This window comes from Pelobates fuscus, chromosome 4 (genome assembly GCF_036172605.1).
Source record: "Pelobates fuscus isolate aPelFus1 chromosome 4, aPelFus1.pri, whole genome shotgun sequence".
NCBI classification, from domain to species: Eukaryota; Metazoa; Chordata; class Amphibia; order Anura; family Pelobatidae; genus Pelobates; species Pelobates fuscus.
The window spans coordinates 375,415,441-375,438,559 of NC_086320.1; the positions used below are offsets into that span (position 1 = coordinate 375,415,441).

General features: G+C 40.3%; 1 protein-coding gene across 3 annotated transcripts in view; it reads right to left on the reverse strand.

Annotated features, from left to right (window-relative positions):
• The window catches only part of SEC22C (SEC22 homolog C, vesicle trafficking protein), a 46,371-nt gene extending 23,597 nt beyond the window's left edge, over positions 1-22,774 (reverse strand). Inside the window, exons 1-4 of one of the 3 annotated variants that reach the window (XM_063452800.1) lie at positions 22,618-22,774; positions 18,746-18,843; positions 14,205-14,370; positions 404-615 (exon numbers count right to left, since the gene is read on the reverse strand). In XM_063452800.1, coding sequence (XP_063308870.1) covers positions 404-579 — 176 coding nt within the window. In that variant the 5' untranslated portion in view covers positions 580-615; positions 14,205-14,370; positions 18,746-18,843; positions 22,618-22,774. Of the gene's footprint in view, positions 1-403; positions 616-14,204; positions 14,371-17,040; positions 17,189-18,745; positions 18,847-22,617 lie in introns of those variants that run through there. The other 2 variants (XM_063452799.1, XM_063452801.1) reach the window with 2 other exon arrangements.
• Between the last annotated feature and the right edge of the window lie 345 nt (positions 22,775-23,119).

Here is a 23,119-nt window from a genome sequence, read left to right on the forward strand (position 1 = left end):
AAGAGATCGAAGGAGGAGGGGGCCCTTAAGAACTACACTTACAAGTATACTCACTGTTCAAGAAGCCGCATTGCCCAGGTTAGCCCTACAGTAATCAGCAAGGTATGCCATACTCTCTCTATGCGGAGTTCAGAAAGCTCTGCGCTGCCCAGGTTAGCCCTACAGTAATCAGCAAGGTATGCCATACTCTCTCTATGCGGAGTTCAGAAAGCTCTGTGCTGCCCAGGTTAGCCCTACAGTAATCAGCAAGGTATGCCATACTCTCTCTATGCGGAGTTCAGAAAGCTCTGTGCTGCCCAGGTTAGCCCTACAGTAATCAGCAAGGTATGCCATACTCTCTCTATGCGGAGTTCAGAAGGCTCTGTGCTGCCCTACAGTAATCAGTAAGGTATGCCGTACTCACTGTATGCTGAGTTCACAGAGCTCTGCGGTTCCTCTCTCTGGACGCTGACACAGAGTGACAGACAGAGCTCGGAGTTTCCTCTTACTGTCAGACACATTCTTGCTCATGTGGAAATCCATGGAGGCTGAGAGCGGTAATCCGTCTTGCAGCCGCACCACACAAGCATAGAGGATCATGGGTATTTTCCCACATCGAACTCATGAAGTCTGCATCTAAATAGATATAAAGAGAGTCTGGTTCAAATCACAGCAATTTCGAGGACTGATTACAGGTCAAAATGCTATCACTGGAGTTACATTGTGGAGTAACATACTATGAATGGAATGACACATGGTTGGGCACGTCAGGTCACAGTATTTATTATATCGCACTGCATTCCAGCACACTGTATTTATAGGAAGTGGAATATCCACACTGCATTCTATCACACTGTATTTATAGGAAGTGGAATGTCTCACTGCATTCTATCACACTGTATTTATAGGAAGTGAAATGTCTCGCTGCATTCTATCACACTGTATTTGTAGGAAGTAGAATGTCTCACTGCATTCTATCACACTGTATTTATAGAAAGTGGAATACCCACACTGCATTCTATCACTCTGTATTTATAGAAAGTGGAATGTCTTACTGTCTAACTGTATTCTATCACACTGTATTTATAGGAAGTGGAATATCCACACTGCATTCTATCACACTGTATTTATAGGAAGTGGAATGTCTCACTGCATTCTATCACACTGTATTTATAGGAAGTGAAATGTCTCGCTGCAATTTCTCACACTGTATTTATAGGAAGTGGAATGTCTCACTGCATTCTATCACTCTGTATTTGTAGGAAGTGGAATGTCTCACTGCATTCTATCACAGTCTATAGGAAGTGGAATATCTCACTGCATTCTATCACACTGTATTTACAGGAAGTGGAATGTCTCACTGCATTCTATCACACTGTATTTATAGGAAGTGGAATATCCACACAGCATTCTATCACACTGTATTTATAGGTAGTGAAATGTCTCACTGCATTCTATCACACTGTATTTGTAGGAAGTGGAATGTCTCACTGCATTCTATCACACTGTATTTATAGAAAGTGGAATGTCTCGCTGCATTCAATCAAACTGTATTTATAGGAAGTGGAATGTCTCACTGCATTCTATAACACTGTATAGGAAGTGGAATGTCTCACTGCATTCTATCACACTGATAGGAAGTGGAATGTCTCACTGCATTCTATCACCCTATATTTATAGGAAGTGGAATGTCTCACTGCATTCTATCACTCTCTATTTATAGGAAGTGGAATGTCTCACTGCATTCTATCACCCTCTATTTATAGGAAGTGGAATGTCTCACTGCATTTTATCACCCTGTATTTATAGGAAGTGGAATGTCCCACTGCATTCCATCACACTGTATTTATAGGAAGTGGAATGTCTCACTGCATTCTATCACTGTATTTATAGGAAGTGGAATGTCTCAGTGCATTCTATCACTGTATTTATAGGAAGTGGAATGTCTCAGTGCATTCTATCACACTGCATTTATAGGAAGTGGAATGCCTCGGTGCATTCTATCACACTGTATTTATAGGAAGTGGAATATCCACACTGCATTCTATCACACTGTATTTATAGGAAGTGGAATGTCTCACTGCATTCTATCACACTGTATTTATAGGAAGGGAAATGTCTCGCTGCATTCTATCACACTGCATTTATAGGAAGTGGAATGTCTCACTGTATTCTATCACACTGTATTTATAGAAAGTGGAATACCCACACTGCATTCTATCACTCTGTATTTATAGAAAGTGGAATGTCTTACTGTCTAACTGTATTCTATCACACTGTATTTATAGGAAGTGGAATATCCACACTGCATTCTATCACACTGTATTTATAGGAAGTGGAATGTCTTACTGCATTCTATCACACTGTATTTATAGGAAGTGAAATGTCTCGCTGCATTCTATCACACTGTATTTATAGGAAGTGGAATGTCTCACTGCATTCTATCACTCTGTATTTGTAGGAAGTGGAATGTCTCACTGCATTCTATCACAGTCTATAGGAAGTGGAATATCTCACTGCATTCTATCACACTGTATTCATAGGAAGTGGAATGTCTCACTGCATTCTATCACACTGTATTTATAGGAAGTGGAATATCCACACAGCATTCTATCACACTGTATTTATAGGTAGTGAAATGTCTCACTGCATTCTATCACACTGTATTTGTAGGAAGTGGAATGTCTCACTGCATTCTATCACACTGTATTTATAGTAAGTGAAATGTCTCGCTGCATTCTATCACACTGTATTTATAGAAAGTGGAATGTCTCGCTGCATTCTATCAAACTGTATTTATAGGAAGTGGAATGTCTCACTGCATTCTATAACACTCTATAGGAAGTGGAATGTCTCACTGCATTCTATCACACTGTTAGGAAGTGGAATGTCTCACTGCATTCTATCACCCTATATTTATAGGAAGTGGAATGTCTCACTGCATTCTATCACCCTCTATTTATAGGAAGTGGAATGTCTCACTGCATTTTATCACCCTGTATTTATAGGAAGTGGAATGTCCCACTGCATTCCATCACACTGTATTTATAGGAAGTGGAATGTCTCACTGCATTCTATCACACTGCATTTATAGGAAGTGGAATGTCTCACTGCATTCTATCACACTGCATTTATAGGAAGTGGAATGTCTCACTGCATTCTATCACTGTATTTATAGGAAGTGGAATGTCTCAGTGCATTCTATCACACTGCATTTATAGGAAGTGGAATGCCTCGGTGCATTCTATCACACTGCATTTACAGGCAGTGGAATGTTTCACTGCATTCTATCACACTGCATTTATAGGAAATGGAATGTCTCAATGCATTCTATCACACTGCATTTATAGGAAGTGGAATGCCTCACTGCATTCTATCACACTGTATTTATAGGAAGTGGAATGTCTCACTGCATTCTATCACACTGTATTTATAGGAAGTGGAATATCCACACAGCATTCTATCACACTGTATTTATAGGTAGTGAAATGTCTCACTGCATTCTATCACACTGTATTTGTAGGAAGTGGAATGTCTCACTGCATTCTATCACACTGTATTTATAGGAAGTGAAATGTCTCGCTGCATTCTATCACACTGTATTTATAAAAAGTGGAATGTCTCGCTGCATTCTATCAAACTGTATTTATAGGAAGTGGAATGTCTCACTGCATTCTATAACACTCTATAGGAAGTGGAATGTCTCACTGCATTCTATCACACTGTTAGGAAGTGGAATGTCTCACTGCATTCTATCACCCTATATTTATAGGAAGTGGAATGTCTCACTGCATTCTATCACCCTCTATTTATAGGAAGTGGAATGTCTCACTGCATTTTATCACCCTGTATTTATAGGAAGTGGAATGTCCCACTGTATTCCATCACACTGTATGTATAGGAAGTGGAATGTCTCACTGCATTTATAGGAAGTGGAATGTCTCACTGCATTCTATCACACTGCATTTATAGGAAGTGGAATGTCTCACTGCATTCTATCACTGTATTTATAGGAAGTGGAATGTCTCAGTGCATTCTATCACACTGCATTTATAGGAAGTGGAATGCCTCGGTGCATTCTATCACACTGCATTTACAGGCAGTGGAATGTTTCACTGCATTCTATCACACTGCATTTATAGGAAATGGAATGTCTCACTGCATTATATCACACTGCATTTATAGGAAGTGGAATGCCTCACTGTATTCTATCACACTGTATTTAAAGGAAGTGGAATGTCTCACTGCATTCTATCACACTGTATTTATAGGAAGTGGAATGTCTCAGTGCATTCTATCACACTGCATTTATAGGAAGTGGAATGTCTCACTGCATTCTATCACTGTATTTATAGGAAGTGGAATGTCTCAGTGCATTCTATCACACTGTATTTATAGGAAGTGGAATGTCTCACTGCATTCTATCACACTGCATTTATAGGAAGTGGAATGTCTCACTGCATTCTATCACACTGCATTTATAGGAAGTGAAATGTCTCACTGCATTCTATCACTGTATTTATAGGAAGTGGAATGTCTCAGTGCATTCTATCACACTGCACTTATAGGAAGTGGAATGCCTCGGTGCATTCTATCACACTGCATTTATAGGCAGTGGAATGTTTCACTGCATTCTATCACACTGCATTTATAGGAAATGGAATGTCTCACTGCATTCTATCACACTGCATTTATAGGAAGTGGAATGCCTCACTGCATTCTATCACACTGTATTTATAGGAAGTGGAATGTCTCACTGCATTCTATCACACTGTATTTAAAGGAAGTGGAATGTCTCACTGCATTCTATCACACTGTATTTATAGGAAGTGGAATGTCTCAGTGCATTCTATCACACTGCATTTATAGGAAGTGGAATGTCTCACTGCATTCTATCACTGTATTTATAGGAAGTGGAATGTCTCAGTGCATTCTATCACACTGTATTTATAGGAAGTGGAATGTCTCACTGCATTCTATCACACTGCATTTATAGGAAGTGGAATGTCTCACTGCATTCTATCACACTGCATTTATAGGAAGTGGAATGTCTCACTGCATTCTATCACACTGCATTTATAGGAAGTGGAATGTCTCACTGCATTCTATCACTGTATTTATAGGAAGTGGAATGTCTCAGTGCATTCTATCACACTGCATTTATAGGAAGTGGAATGCCTCGGTGCATTCTATCACACTGCATTTATAGGCAGTGGAATGTTTCACTGCATTCTATCACACTGCATTTATAGGAAATGGAATGTCTCGCTGCATTCTATCACACTGCATTTATAGGAAGTGGAATGCCTCACTGCATTCTATCACACTGTATTTATAGGAAGTGGAATGTCTCACTGCATTCTATCACACTGTATTTATAGGAAGTGGAATGTCTCAGTGCATTCTATCACACTGCATTTATAGGAAGTGGAATGTCTCACTGCATTCTATCACACTGCATTTATAGGAAATGGAATGTCTCACTGCATTCTATCACTGCATTTATAGGAAGTGGAATGTCTCACTGCATTCTATCACACTGTATTTATAGGAAGTGGAATGTCTCACTGCATTCTATCACACTGCATTTATAGGAAGTGGAATGTCTCACTGCATTCCAGCACACTGCATTTATAGGAAATGGAATGTCTCACTGCATTCTATCACACTGCATTTATAGGAAGTGGAATGTCTCACTGCATTCTATCACACTGTATTTATAGGAAGTGGAATGTCTCACTGCATTCTATCACACTGTATTTATAGGAAGTGGAATGTCTCACTGCATTCTATCACACTGTATTTATAGGAAGTGGAATGTCTCGCTGCATTCTATCACACTGTATTTATAGGAAGTGGAATGTCTCACTGCATTTTATCACCCTGTATTTATAGGAAGTGGAATGTCCCACTGCATTCCATCACACTGTATTTATAGGAAGTGGAATGTCTCACTGCATTCTATCACACTGCATTTATAGGAAGTGGAATGTATCACTGCATTCTATCACACTGCATTTATAGGAAGTGGAATGTCTCACTGCATTCTATCACTGTATTTATAGGAAGTGGAATGTCTCAGTGCATTCTATCACACTGCATTTATAGGAAGTGGAATGCCTCGGTGCATTCTATCACACTGCATTTACAGGCAGTGGAATGTTTCACTGCATTCTATCACACTGCATTTATAGGAAATGGAATGTCTCACTGCATTCTATCACACTGCATTTATAGGAAGTGGAATGCCTCACTGCATTCTATCACACTGTATTTATAGGAAGTGGAATGTCTCACTGCATTCTATCACACTGTATTTATAGGAAGTGGAATATCCACACAGCATTCTATCACACTGTATTTATAGGTAGTGAAATGTCTCACTGCATTCTATCACACTGTATTTGTAGGAAGTGGAATGTCTCACTGCATTCTATCACACTGTATTTATAGGAAGTGAAATGTCTCGCTGCATTCTATCACACTGTATTTATAAAAAGTGGAATGTCTCGCTGCATTCTATCAAACTGTATTTATAGGAAGTGGAATGTCTCACTGCATTCTATAACACTCTATAGGAAGTGGAATGTCTCACTGCATTCTATCACACTGTTAGGAAGTGGAATGTCTCACTGCATTCTATCACCCTATATTTATAGGAAGTGGGATGTCTCACTGCATTCTATCACCCTCTATTTATAGGAAGTGGAATGTCTCACTGCATTCTATCACACTGCATTTATAGGAAGTGGAATGTCTCACTGCATTCTATCACACTGCATTTATAGGAAGTGGAATGTCTCACTGCATTCTATCACCCTCTATTTATAGGAAGTGGAATGTCTCACTGCATTCTATCACTGTATTTATAGGAAGTGGAATGTCTCAGTGCATTCTATCACACTGCATTTATAGGAAGTGGAATGCCTCAGTGCATTCTATCACACTGCATTTACAGGCAGTGGAATGTTTCACTGCATTTATAGGAAATGGAATGTCTCACTGCATTCTATCACACTGCATTTATAGGAAGTGGAATGCCTCACTGCATTCTATCACACTGTATTTAAAGGAAGTGGAATGTCTCACTGCATTCTATCACACTGTATTTATAGGAAGTGGAATGTCTCAGTGCATTCTATCACACTGCATTTATAGGAAGTGGAATGTCTCACTGCATTCTATCACTGTATTTATAGGAAGTGGAATGTCTCAGTGCATTCTATCACACTGTATTTATAGGAAGTGGAATGTCTCACTGCATTCTATCACACTGCATTTATAGGAAGTGGAATGTCTCACTGCATTCTATCACACTGCATTTATAGGAAGTGGAATGCCTCGGTGCATTCTATCACACTGCATTTATAGGCAGTGGAATGTTTCACTGCATTCTATCACACTGCATTTATAGGAAATGGAATGTCTCACTGCATTCTATCACACTGCATTTATAGGAAGTGGAATGCCTCACTGCATTCTATCACACTGTATTTATAGGAAGTGGAATGTCTCACTGCATTCTATCACACTGTATTTAAAGGAAGTGGAATGTCTCACTGCATTCTATCACACTGTATTTATAGGAAGTGGAATGTCTCAGTGCATTCTATCACACTGCATTTATAGGAAGTGGAATGTCTCACTGCATTCTATCACACTGTATTTATAGGAAGTGGAATGTCTCACTGCATTCTATCACACTGCATTTATAGGAAGTGGAATGTATCACTGCATTCCAGCACACTGCATTTATAGGAAATGGAATGTCTCACTGCATTCTATCACACTGCATTTATAGGAAGTGGAATGTCTCACTGCATTCTATCACACTGTATTTATAGGAAGTGGAATGTCTCACTGCATTCTATCACACTGTATTTATAGGAAGTGGAATGTCTCACTGCATTCTATCACACTGTATTTATAGGAAGTGGAATGTCTCACTGCATTCCATCACACTGTATTTATAGGAAGTGGAATGTCTCACTGCATTCTATCACACTGTATTTATAGGAAGTGGAATGTCTCACTGCATTCCATCACACTGTATTTATAGGAAGTGGAATGTCTCACTGCATTCCATCACACTGTATTTATAGGAAGTGGAATGTCTCACTGCATTCTATCACACTGCATTTATAGGAAGTGGAATGTCTCACTGCATTCTATCACACTGTATTTATAGGAAATGGAATGTCTCACTGCATTCTATCACACTGCATTTATAGGAAGTGGAATGTCTCACTGCATTCTATCACACTGTATTTATAGGAAGTGGAATGTCTCACTGCATTCTATCACACTGTATTTATAGGAAGTGGAATGTCTCACTGCATTCTATCACACTGTATTTATAGGAAGTGGAATGTCTCACTGCATTCCATCACACTGTATTTATAGGAAGTGGAATGTCTCACTGCATTCTATCACACTGTATTTATAGGAAGTGGAATGTCTCACTGCATTCCATCACACTGTATTTATAGGAAGTGGAATGTCTCACTGCATTCCATCACACTGTATTTATAGGAAGTGGAATGTCTCAGTGCATTCTATCACACTGCACTTATAGGAAGTGGAATGCCTCGGTGCATTCTATCACACTGCATTTATAGGCAGTGGAATGTTTCACTGCATTCTATCACACTGCATTTATAGGAAATGGAATGTCTCACTGCATTCTATCACACTGCATTTATAGGAAGTGGAATGCCTCACTGCATTCTATCACACTGTATTTATAGGAAGTGGAATGTCTCACTGCATTCTATCACACTGTATTTAAAGGAAGTGGAATGTCTCACTGCATTCTATCACACTGTATTTATAGGAAGTGGAATGTCTCAGTGCATTCTATCACACTGCATTTATAGGAAGTGGAATGTCTCACTGCATTCTATCACTGTATTTATAGGAAGTGGAATGTCTCAGTGCATTCTATCACACTGTATTTATAGGAAGTGGAATGTCTCACTGCATTCTATCACACTGCATTTATAGGAAGTGGAATGTCTCACTGCATTCTATCACACTGCATTTATAGGAAGTGGAATGTCTCACTGCATTCTATCACACTGCATTTATAGGAAGTGGAATGTCTCACTGCATTCTATCACTGTATTTATAGGAAGTGGAATGTCTCAGTGCATTCTATCACACTGCATTTATAGGAAGTGGAATGCCTCGGTGCATTCTATCACACTGCATTTATAGGCAGTGGAATGTTTCACTGCATTCTATCACACTGCATTTATAGGAAATGGAATGTCTCGCTGCATTCTATCACACTGCATTTATAGGAAGTGGAATGCCTCACTGCATTCTATCACACTGTATTTATAGGAAGTGGAATGTCTCACTGCATTCTATCACACTGTATTTATAGGAAGTGGAATGTCTCAGTGCATTCTATCACACTGCATTTATAGGAAGTGGAATGTCTCACTGCATTCCAGCACACTGCATTTATAGGAAATGGAATGTCTCACTGCATTCTATCACACTGCATTTATAGGAAGTGGAATGTCTCACTGCATTCTATCACACTGCATTTATAGGCAGTGGAATGTTTCACTGCATTCTATCACACTGCATTTATAGGAAGTGGAATGTCTCACTGCATTCTATCACACTGCATTTATAGGAAATGGAATGTCTCACTGCATTCTATCACTGCATTTATAGGAAGTGGAATGTCTCACTGCATTCTATCACACTGTATTTATAGGAAGTGGAATGTCTCACTGCATTCTATCACACTGCATTTATAGGAAGTGGAATGTCTCACTGCATTCCAGCACACTGCATTTATAGGAAATGGAATGTCTCACTGCATTCTATCACACTGCATTTATAGGAAGTGGAATGTCTCACTGCATTCTATCACACTGTATTTATAGGAAGTGGAATGTCTCACTGCATTCTATCACACTGTATTTATAGGAAGTGGAATGTCTCACTGCATTCTATCACACTGTATTTATAGGAAGTGGAATGTCTCGCTGCATTCTATCACACTGTATTTATAGGAAGTGGAATGTCTCACTGCATTTTATCACCCTGTATTTATAGGAAGTGGAATGTCCCACTGCATTCCATCACACTGTATTTATAGGAAGTGGAATGTCTCACTGCATTCTATCACACTGCATTTATAGGAAGTGGAATGTATCACTGCATTCTATCACACTGCATTTATAGGAAGTGGAATGTCTCACTGCATTCTATCACTGTATTTATAGGAAGTGGAATGTCTCAGTGCATTCTATCACACTGCATTTATAGGAAGTGGAATGCCTCGGTGCATTCTATCACACTGCATTTACAGGCAGTGGAATGTTTCACTGCATTCTATCACACTGCATTTATAGGAAATGGAATGTCTCACTGCATTCTATCACACTGCATTTATAGGAAGTGGAATGCCTCACTGCATTCTATCACACTGTATTTATAGGAAGTGGAATGTCTCACTGCATTCTATCACACTGTATTTATAGGAAGTGGAATATCCACACAGCATTCTATCACACTGTATTTATAGGTAGTGAAATGTCTCACTGCATTCTATCACACTGTATTTGTAGGAAGTGGAATGTCTCACTGCATTCTATCACACTGTATTTATAGGAAGTGAAATGTCTCGCTGCATTCTATCACACTGTATTTATAAAAAGTGGAATGTCTCGCTGCATTCTATCAAACTGTATTTATAGGAAGTGGAATGTCTCACTGCATTCTATAACACTCTATAGGAAGTGGAATGTCTCACTGCATTCTATCACACTGTTAGGAAGTGGAATGTCTCACTGCATTCTATCACCCTATATTTATAGGAAGTGGAATGTCTCACTGCATTCTATCACCCTCTATTTATAGGAAGTGGAATGTCTCACTGCATTCTATCACACTGCATTTATAGGAAGTGGAATGTCTCACTGCATTCTATCACACTGCATTTATAGGAAGTGGAATGTCTCACTGCATTCTATCACCCTCTATTTATAGGAAGTGGAATGTCTCACTGCATTCTATCACTGTATTTATAGGAAGTGGAATGTCTCAGTGCATTCTATCACACTGCATTTATAGGAAGTGGAATGCCTCAGTGCATTCTATCACACTGCATTTACAGGCAGTGGAATGTTTCACTGCATTTATAGGAAATGGAATGTCTCACTGCATTCTATCACACTGCATTTATAGGAAGTGGAATGCCTCACTGCATTCTATCACACTGTATTTAAAGGAAGTGGAATGTCTCACTGCATTCTATCACACTGTATTTATAGGAAGTGGAATGTCTCAGTGCATTCTATCACACTGCATTTATAGGAAGTGGAATGTCTCACTGCATTCTATCACTGTATTTATAGGAAGTGGAATGTCTCAGTGCATTCTATCACACTGTATTTATAGGAAGTGGAATGTCTCACTGCATTCTATCACACTGCATTTATAGGAAGTGGAATGTCTCACTGCATTCTATCACACTGCATTTATAGGAAGTGGAATGCCTCGGTGCATTCTATCACACTGCATTTATAGGCAGTGGAATGTTTCACTGCATTCTATCACACTGCATTTATAGGAAATGGAATGTCTCACTGCATTCTATCACACTGCATTTATAGGAAGTGGAATGCCTCACTGCATTCTATCACACTGTATTTATAGGAAGTGGAATGTCTCACTGCATTCTATCACACTGTATTTAAAGGAAGTGGAATGTCTCACTGCATTCTATCACACTGTATTTATAGGAAGTGGAATGTCTCAGTGCATTCTATCACACTGCATTTATAGGAAGTGGAATGTCTCACTGCATTCTATCACTGTATTTATAGGAAGTGGACTGTCTCAGTGCATTCTATCACACTGTATTTATAGGAAGTGGAATGTCTCACTGCATTCTATCACACTGTATTTATAGGAAGTGGAATGTCTCACTGCATTCTATCACACTGCATTTATAGGAAGTGGAATGTCTCACTGCATTCTATCACTGTATTTATAGGAAGTGGAATGTCTCAGTGCATTCTATCACACTGCATTTATAGGAAGTGGAATGCCTCGGTGCATTCTATCACACTGCATTTATAGGCAGTGGAATGTTTCACTGCATTCTATCACACTGCATTTATAGGAAATGGAATGTCTCACTGCATTCTATCACACTGCATTTATAGGAAGTGGAATGCCTCACTGCATTCTATCACACTGTATTTATAGGAAGTGGAATGTCTCACTGCATTCTATCACACTGTATTTATAGGAAGTGGAATGTCTCAGTGCATTCTATCACACTGCATTTATAGGAAGTGGAATGTCTCACTGCATTCTATCACACTGCATTTATAGGAAATGGAATGTCTCACTGCATTCTATCACTGCATTTATAGGAAGTGGAATGTCTCACTGCATTCTATCACACTGCATTTATAGGAAGTGGAATGTCTCAGTGCATTCTATCACACTGTATTTATAGGAAGTGGAATGTCTCACTGCATTCTATCACACTGCATTTATAGGAAGTGGAATGTATCACTGCATTCCAGCACACTGCATTTATAGGAAATGGAATGTCTCACTGCATTCTATCACACTGCATTTATAGGAAGTGGAATGTCTCACTGCATTCTATCACACTGTATTTATAGGAAGTGGAATGTCTCACTGCATTCTATCACACTGTATTTATAGGAAGTGGAATGTCTCACTGCATTCTATCACACTGTATTTATAGGAAGTGGAATGTCTCACTGCATTCCATCACACTGTATTTATAGGAAGTGGAATGTCTCACTGCATTCTATCACACTGTATTTATAGGAAGTGGAATGTCTCACTGCATTCCATCACACTGTATTTATAGGAAGTGGAATGTCTCACTGCATTCCATCACACTGTATTTATAGGAAGTGGAATGTCTCACTGCATTCTATCACACTGCATTTATAGGAAGTGGAATGTCTCACTGCATTCTATCACACTGTATTTATAGGAAATGGAATGTCTCACTGCATTCTATCACACTGCATTTATAGGAAGTGGAATGTCTCACTGCATTCTATCACACTGTATTTATAGGAAGTGGAATGTCTCACTGCATTCTATCACACTGTATTTATAGGAAGTGGAATGTCTCACTGCATTCTATCACACTGTATTTATAGGAAGTGGAATGTCTCACTGCATTCCATCACACTGTATTTATAGGAAGTGGAATGTCTCACTGCATTCTATCACACTGTATTTATAGGAAGTGGAATGTCTCACTGCATTCCATCACACTGTATTTATAGGAAGTGGAATGTCTCACTGCATTCTATCACACTGTATTTATAGGAAGTGGAATGTCTCACTGCATTCTATCACACTGTATTTATAGGAAGTGGAATGTCTCACTGCATTCCATCACACTGTATTTATAGGAAGTGGAATGTCTCACTGCATTCTATCACACTGTATTTATAGGAAGTGGAATGTCTCACTGCATTCCATCACACTGTATTTATAGGAAGTGGAATGTCTCACTGCATTCCATCACACTGTATTTATAGGAAGTGGAATGTCTCACTGCATTCTATCACACTGCATTTATAGGAAGTGGAATGTCTCACTGCATTCTATCACACTGTATTTATAGGAAATGGAATGTCTCACTGCATTCTATCACACTGCATTTATAGGAAGTGGAATGTCTCACTGCATTCTATCACACTGTATTTATAGGAAGTGGAATGTCTCACTGCATTCTATCACACTGTATTTATAGGAAGTGGAATGTCTCACTGCATTCTATCACACTGTATTTATAGGAAGTGGAATGTCTCACTGCATTCCATCACACTGTATTTATAGGAAGTGGAATGTCTCACTGCATTCTATCACACTGTATTTATAGGAAGTGGAATGTCTCACTGCATTCCATCACACTGTATTTATAGGAAGTGGAATGTCTCACTGCATTCCATCACACTGTATTTATAGGAAGTGGAATGTCTCACTGCATTCTATCACACTGTATTTATAGGAAGTGGAATGTCTCACTGCATTCCATCACACTGTATTTATAGGAAGTGGAATGTCTCACTGCATTCTATCACACTGCATTTATAGGAAGTGGAATGTCTCACTGCATTCTATCACACTGTATTTATAGGAAGTGGAATGTCTCACTGTATTCACTCAGTTCCAACATAAGAAGGGATATATTTCACCTGGTGCACCGAGGCCGTTGAATGATTCAGATCCTCCTGCTTTGTCTGTAAATTACGCCTTGTCTAGAACCAGTGACTTTCTCCCTGCTCAGCAAGTTTCAGCCTGCAGTCACTGTATGCCAATGAATCTGGAGACAGTTCTTAAATTCACCAGATTTTCTTTGACCTATAAAAAGAGAATGCATCTTGTGTTAACAATTGTTAACGTTAATGAAATAGTGCTTTGTATTGGGAATATTTCATAGTAAACAAAGGAGAAAAATGAATCCACTATGGATAATAACACAAAGTTCTGCATTTTAAAGGGAACTTTCACTCTACTATCACACCACTCAATAAAACATTGAAAAATCAACTATAACGTGTGTGAATCTTGTTTTCCTGGCTAATCATGGCAGCATTTAACATATGGGTTTAGCTCCTCCCTCTAACCCTCAGGACAGGAAACACAAACAATTAAACAATTAAGCCTACCTTCCCCTGGTATAATAGGAACCCCATCAGCCATCACACCTCAGTTTTTTTCCTGTCCTGATAGCCTTAGGACAGTTGTTATGTTTTTTTTTTTCCTCCCTGATCTAAGGGTTAAAGTTTTTTTGTTTATGCTCACCTGATCATGCTGCTATGATCTTCACCCTGTGGAGGTCAGCCTCCCTCCACAGGAAGCCCAGGCAAATGTAGCCCTTTCTTTACGGGAATTGGGAACCCCTGGGAGCCATGGTGGGTAGTTCCCCTGTCATCTGGAGCCTGTGTTCGCCAGGATTAAGCCTCCAGACCTCAATCAGACGATCATCCATCCGATAAGACACCCGCGCATGCACAATGGCCATGGCCGGTTTTCGGCATATTTGCCCTCATTCAAGAAATCTCTTGGATTTTGAAAATCCGGCCGTGGCCATTGCGCATGCGCGGGCGTCTTACCAGATGGATGATCGTCTGATCGAGGTCTGGAGGCTTAATCCTGGCGAACACAGGCTCCAGATGCCAGGGGGACTACCCACCATGGCTCCCAGGGGTTCCCAACTCATACATAGAAAGGGCTACATGTGCCTGTGCTTCCTGTGGAGGGAGGCTGACCTCCACAGGGTGAAGATCATAGCAGCATGATCAGGTGAGCATAAAGAAAAAAACTTTAACCCTTAGATCAGGGAGGAAAAAAATAAAAAATAACAACTGTCCTAGGGCTATCAGGACAGGAAAAAAGACTGAGGTGTGATGGCTGATGGGGTTCCTATTATACCAGGGGAAGGTATGCTTAATTGTTTGTGTTTCCTGTCCTGAGGGTTAGAGGGAGGAGCTAAACCCATATGTTAAATACTGCCATGAATAATAGCCAGGAAAATAAAATTACGGTAAGTATAAATACATTTTCCCTATTTTCATGTGATGCTTCATTTACGTTTTATAAAATATTTAATATTCAGCAAATTACATCATCATTCAGTTCAGTCCTGGCACGACAAGGCACATAATACATTGTTTCTGTTAGATTGACAAGGAGCAAAGATCACGTCTTGATAAGCCGTCAGATCAATATGTATGATTAGCATCACCTAACAGAAACTCTGTATTTGATTTTAGAAAATAGAGGGTGGAACAAAATTCAGAGTAGTGTTTGAGGAGTCAATAACTTTCTCTATTAATGAACCAATTTAAATGATATTACATACAATGAATGCTTAACTTGTGGAGATTAGTTTGACTATGTACAGAAGAAGATATCTTTTATACGAGATCCATTTGCTGTCTCGCAAAGTCAGCACCAGGTGGTAGATTTGGTATGGTGCAATTGGCGCTAATGAATTATCCGTAGCTTGGTGACTGTCAATTCCTCTTATGGAAAATTGTTCAGTTTCCTTAGTTAGTCATGTAGCTTTCATTTTACAATAGACACATTCTGTGTTACAAACTGGTGATGAGTCATGTTGGGATTTATTTAATATTTCGTTCAGTATTAAAGTTATTAATAAAATATAAGTTTGACAAAATGACAAATATGGTTATTCAGAAAAGTATGAATTTGCACAGATTCAAAGTGAATTTCACATTTTAGGACACAATCATATAACTAGAATTTTTTTTTTTCCAATTTAGCAATGCTTTCAATTCAGCTATATTGACCAAAAATTTGGAATTAATTCCCGACAATTCACATTTTAGTGAATAAATGTCATAGTATCACCAGCATACAAACTGGTAAACTCTCCCACTGATATCAATCAATCCCTGACCTCATCTGCATTTTCTTGCGACACAATTTTAAGCCAGTCAACAAAAATGTCCATCAGCATTGATATCTCATAGAGACAGTTTCTGTGATTTTAATTTTTTTTGTTAGGCATCATTCTGTGAAGATGAGAACACAAGGGTCACATGGACCATGATGTAACTCGGAGCCCATGCGGCTGCCAAAATGTGAAGCCAGAAGATTTGGGCGCAGATGGTGACAGTTCTGGCAGTAATTTACGGAAAATTTAATCTAAAAGGTCCCTTTTGTTTACCAATGTAAACTCTCCTCAGACATGCTTCCCTTGTGTATATTTGCAAAGAAAATGGTAAATACACATCAATGAGAAACCCACTGGTAATTTGCCAAAGCCGTGCTGGCCCTCTTGCATAACATCAGACTGAGCAGGAAATGTTTTATCATTTTAAATAAGTAGAATAAGAAAGTGCAAATCAAGTGCAGATAAAATATAAAAAGCTGAGTAACTAATAAAAAATATAAATTGGCAGCAATACATTTAGCAGTTAAACCAGAAAAAACACCTCACTCCAGTTAAAACATCCACATTGGAATTGCCTCAGTAAAACAGTGTTAATATAAGTTACTCACTCCTACAAAGTGTCTGATTTCAGTATTAGTGGGCCATGCTACGTCTTGACAAATCACTATTAGTTGGGTGAAACGTGTCGGTGAATGTTGGGTCCAGTCTGCAGGACTTAAACAGCTAGCGGGTTAATCCTTCAGCGTCTCTCCAGTCATTCGGTTCTTCATCCGGGTTAAAAATCTGAGGTCGATCCGAGGGACACAGCATCCAGACAGGTTATCCCTGCTACATACATTGTGCATTTTGTGAGCTCTGTTACATGTAAAGGCATTCATTTGTCACTGTGTATATATACATGTAATAAAACATATAACACTATGGAAGAAGGTAATCCTGGAGAATATGACTGTTTAATGGATACCGTGGTTCTGGGAGACAATCTATCAAACTGACAGACATTCATTCTGTGCAACATGTGGAAACTGCTTCCACAAACGTGTTACGTTATCACAGACACATCCTTGGAGTTTGTAACTGTAATCTCTGTATTTGTATGCATATTAAAACTGTAGCAATCCCAATGTAGATGTTTTAACTGATGATTTTTTTCATTCCTTTCATTTATTAAATTTTACTATTTTCAGGTTCTTATAGAAATGTGAGTCTCTGAATAAGGGACCTATTTCTTTATAATTCCAGATGTGAATTTAATTATTTCTAGACCTGTCAGTACTTTTATAATGTGTGAATTAAAGAATGTTAAAGGAACACTATAGGGTCAGGAACACAAACAGCATCTAGCCCGCCTGCCACCCCTCCTCCCCTTCCCCCTGTAAATATAGTATAATCTTACCTTTCTCCAGTCTGCTGTTGCTGGCTCTGCCCCTGATCTGCCTGCTTGGCTGACATTATTAGAAGTGGTGGTCTGAGCCAATCACAGTGCTTTCCCATAGGAAAGCATTGGATTGACTGACACTGTCAAGAAAGCAGATCAGGGGCAGAGCCAGCACAATTCAAACACAGCCCTGGCCAATCAGCATCTCCTACATTCAATCAATTAATCTCTATGAGGAAAGTTCAGTGTCAGCATGCAGGGAGTGGAGACACTGAATGTCAGTAACACTGTGCAGCACTGACCCAGGAAGCACCTCTAGCAGCCAAATGGGGAGAAGCCAGTGGAGGTATCTCCAGGCTCTAATGTAATGAAAATAGTGTTTACTGTAAAAAGCCTGAAGGGAATGATTCTATTCACCAGAACAAATACAATGAGCTGTAGTTGTTTCGGTGACTATAGTGCCCCTTTAACCCCTTAAGGACACATGACATGCGTGACATGTCATGATTCCCTTTTATTCCAGAAGTTTGGTCCTTAAGGGGTTAAGCAGTTCTCAGAACTCTGCATAGAGTTTGGACAGAATTAATATTCACAAAACAAAACAATTCTCTATTATCAATGCTGTAGAGGGAACAGGCTACGGCGCTGGTAAATGTCCTGCTTTTCTCAAACTGATCCAAAAATTTGACAAAAAATGTGGGTTAGAGCCTAAAGTCTATTTGCAACATAAACATGACATTGATTTGTTGTGGTTTTAGTACTTAGAGCGCTCATTTAATAAAGTAATTTTAATATATTATTATATATTACTTATTCGAACTGTGTTTTTTCAGATTCACTAAACATCCAGACCAGTTTAAATGTATCTCTAGAAATTGACAGACAAAGGATTCCAAACTATTACAGTACAATAAAAACGTATTTTAAAACGATACCAAATTCAGGAGCTTCTCAGGTTGTGACTCGTGGCATCCAATTTGTGAATAGTGCAAGATCATAATCCTCTACACTTCAATGTTTCATCATAAAATCTCTTCTGGAACGAAAAGGATGGTAATAATTACAACAAAATAGACATAATCTATAAAAGAAAAATAAGAAAGGTAACGAACATTAAGGAAAAAAAACAACATGATTGATTTATCAAATTTGGCACACAAAAAAAAAAAAAATACCCCCAAAAACAATTTTACCTGTAGTCATACATTATAATTAACAAGAGAACTTCTGTAATTAATGACTACCTTCCAATAAGTATTAGATCGGTGTTACAAATCCTATCAGCACTTTTATGAACTGTTTGATTGTATCTGTGTGTCAAAGGTTTAAAGAGTGGAAGATACAAGTGGACTTTGCTAATGTGACATGTACTCTGAGAACAGATCTTACTGCCTCCTAGTCTCACCTCCAAGTCACTAAAACGAGTGGGCGTATTTAGTATTTAGTGAAGTCTTTTAGTGGGAATAAAACTGATCCATCATTTCGGACAAATAAATGCAACTTTCATTCAAATTGTAATATAGGCTTCCAAATTCATCACAATTTTAGGCTGTCAGTTCTAAGCTTACCAGGAGCATTATGGGAATTGAAGTCCATAACTTTTTGTGTGCTAACCCCAGACATCACTGATTCAGGGATGTTTCTAAAATAATGTATATTACTTTGCTTTTATTGTACATTTGACTGATTACAGTCCTGAAGCATGCATTTATTACATGAATGAAGATATGCGGTCGCCTTGGTAACAACACAAAGTATCCCTGATAAAAGATGAATTATAACAGATTGGTTGTGTTACCCCAGCGTTTCCCAATCGGTGTTCTGCAGAACCCTGGGGATCCGCAAGAACACAAATCGGGTTTCACCGCAATTTCGGGAGGAAAAATGGCCACCACTGATCCTTGAGATGGGTGGCGAGGGAGCACTCTCCCCTGCTCAGCTCACACCGCAGTGATGCTGGAGCCGGAATATGACATCACTTCGGCATCACTAAGAGGCGCGCGAGGGAGCTGAACAGGAAGATCACTGCTCCCTCGCCGCCAGCACTGTACACTCGCATGCCAGCCCCACTGGACCCCAGGGACAGCACGCCAGCCGCTCAGCCGAGCAGCTCCACTGGATGCCAGGGACCGCACGCCAGACGCTCAGCCCAGCAGCCCCACAATAACCCCAGGGACTGCATGCCCAGAAGACCCCAGAGAAATAGAGAATCCATGCCAGCACTCCCAAAAGGTAGAGAGGCGGGGTGGAGAGAAATTTTACAAAAATTATAATAATTGTGTGTGTGTGTGTGTGTCTGTTAAGGAGTTTGCATGTGTGTTTGTCAGTGAGTGGGTGTGTATGTGTGTTTGTCAGTGAGTGTGCATGTGTGCTTGTCAGTGAGAGTGAATGTGTGCTTGTCAGTGAGAGTGCATGTGTTCTTGTCAGTGAGAGTGCATATGTGCTTGTCAGTGTGTATGTATGTGTGTTTGTCACTGAGAGTGTATGTGTTTCTCAGTGAGTGTGTGTATGTGTGTTTGTCAATGAGTGTGTGTGTGTGTGTGTATGTGTTTGTGCCGCGCGGCACTGATAAGAGAGGCACCGACGCCGCTCAGAAAAGAACGATTGAGGGAGCGTCAATGTATTGAGCCGCCCGGCACTGTATCGCCCCGCCCGCCAAAGCTATATTAGAGCATTACCGTGGGTTACCGCGGCAACGCTCTGATGCATTTCCTGTCGCCTCCTGAAAGGAGTTGCATTTCCCACCGGACAAACAGGGAGCCTGATTTCCCCTCCTTGGCCAAGGTAAGTTTCAGGGAGGGGGGAGAAAAATTAAATTTTCTTGTTTAATTTTTGGATAAAAAATATATATTTTAAAATCTTCCCCATATCCCCTTTTCAACTCCCTACATCCCTTAAAGTCCTAACCCCCCACTAGTGCCCCAAACACCCTATTATAGATCATAACCCCCCCCCCCCCAATACTGCCACAACCCCCTACTTCTGCCCCTAACCCAATACTGCCACAAACCCTCATTACTGCCCCTAACCCCCCCCCACTACAGGTTCTAACCTCACACTATTGCCCCTAACCCCTACTATTGTCCCTTACCACTCAATGCTACTAGCACCCCACTACAACCCATGACCCCCCACTACAGGTCCTAACTACCCAATACTGCCACAGACCTCCAATACTGCCACTGTACTAAATGGAAATTTCCCTACTTCCCACATACATTTTCTGTACATCGCCGCCCAAACTCACAGCTACGCACACTGCTACAAATACCACTCACAGCTACCCACAAGCAGACACTCACAGCTACTCACACTGCTACAAATACCACTCACAGCTACTCACACTGCTACAAATACCACTCACCGCTACTCACACGCAGACACTCACAGCTACTCACACACAGACACTCACAGCTACTCACACTGCTACAAATACCACTCACAGCTACTCACACGCAGACACTCACAGCTATTCACACTGCTACAAATACCACTCACAGCTACTCACACGCAGACACTCACAGCTACTCACACGCAGACACTCACAGCTACTCACACTGCTACAAATACCATTCACAGTTACTCACACGCAGACACTCACAGCTACTCACAGGCAGACACTCACAGCTACTCACACTGCTACAAATACCACTCACAGCTACCCACACGCAGACACTCACAGCTACTCACACTGCTACAAATACCACTCACAGCTACCCACACATTACACAGCGTTATACAACACGCACAGAATGCCACAACATACACATCACACATAGCTACAACATGTTCAGCAACCCTGCACAAGATACACACCCACACCAAACATCCACCCAACATTGTAATAAATGTTTACGGTACTTACCTAGCAATAAGAAAATAACACAAGGAAATAATTTCCTGGTGCACACCCTAATAAAATGGGCTGCGCATGCATATGCGCAGCATGTGGCGGCTCTACTGGAGTCTGGGCAAATGAGCTGCCCAGGCAGAACAAGCAAAGAGCCTTAATACTGGCCAGTGGTCCAGACTGCTGTAGAATCAGTCCCTCAGGGATGGGACATACGTGATGTCATGACATGTCCGAATCATGTGGGTAGGACATTGTGATGTCACTACATGCGGGGTAGGGGGTGGGATCGGCAAATGATTTGTTTTTGCCTAGGGTGGCAAAAATCCTTGTACCGGCCCTGACTATCTGCGCTAGGGCGCCAAACAATTTGGGGGGTTACACGTTGTTAGCACATTACGTCAAAGGGTTCAACGGGAACAATTAATTGGGAACCTCTGTGTTACCCAATACTTGGCACACAGTGCAGAAATAGAAAAAAATAAGAAGAAATAAGAAATAGTTTCATTTCACTTCAGTGGACTGCAACTCCCATCACCTCCAGCCAGGTGCCCAGAGGTTGCCCATGACTGCCCTGATAACATGACCCGTTTTAATACCAGCAGTCAACCCCCCATCTATACCCTCAGATAGGCAGAAACAAGAAGCCTTTCCTGGACTTCTCCCCCATTGCAGGGAGTCTAATTCTTTGTGTTTGTAAATGACAGGAAATGATGTGATTCCTCTCCTGACTGTCCCTTTATCAGCTCCCTCCCTGCAGGCTGATACATGTGCTAATACCCCATAGATAAATACAGCCATATGTTACTATGTCTATAGAGTGTATCAGCTCTCTGACTAAAAGGGAGATCCCCATCTGTTGTAGGACTGCATCTCCCATGATGCTTTGCCAGCCTTTGGGGGTGGCATGGCATGAAGGGGGCTGTAGTTCTCAGCAGCTGGGGATACAGTGTATACCTGGTCAGCCAGTGTGAGCTGCTCTCCCAGCATGCATTGTATCAGATGATTGATACACTGTCTCACAGCACAGACAGATTCAGTGAGGTCCTAGGTCCTGAGGCTGAGCTGGTGATGGCCCTGATGGACAGCTTCTCCCTGCCTGGATCCCAGCACAATGCAGGCCTGGCACTCTGAGCATGCTCAGCTCCCAGCACTGCTCTTAAAGCGGCAGTGACACCCAGTGTAGTCTTCAAAGGGCAACACTGCTTGCAGCTGGATGCTATGTGGCTGAGGATTGGAGCTTGGTCCAAAGCTGAGGGAACAATATATTATTATAGGAATGTTAGTACATCGTCTGTACTATAAGAAGACAGCAATATACATTTTACTCATTACAGCCAGGGGTTATTAGGTTTTTAGTTGCCCTCAATATCTTTTTTTAAGAAATAATGGCATATCTATATTTCCGGTTGTGTTAAAATAAATTTGATTGATTACAGCTCCGAAACGTGCATTTATT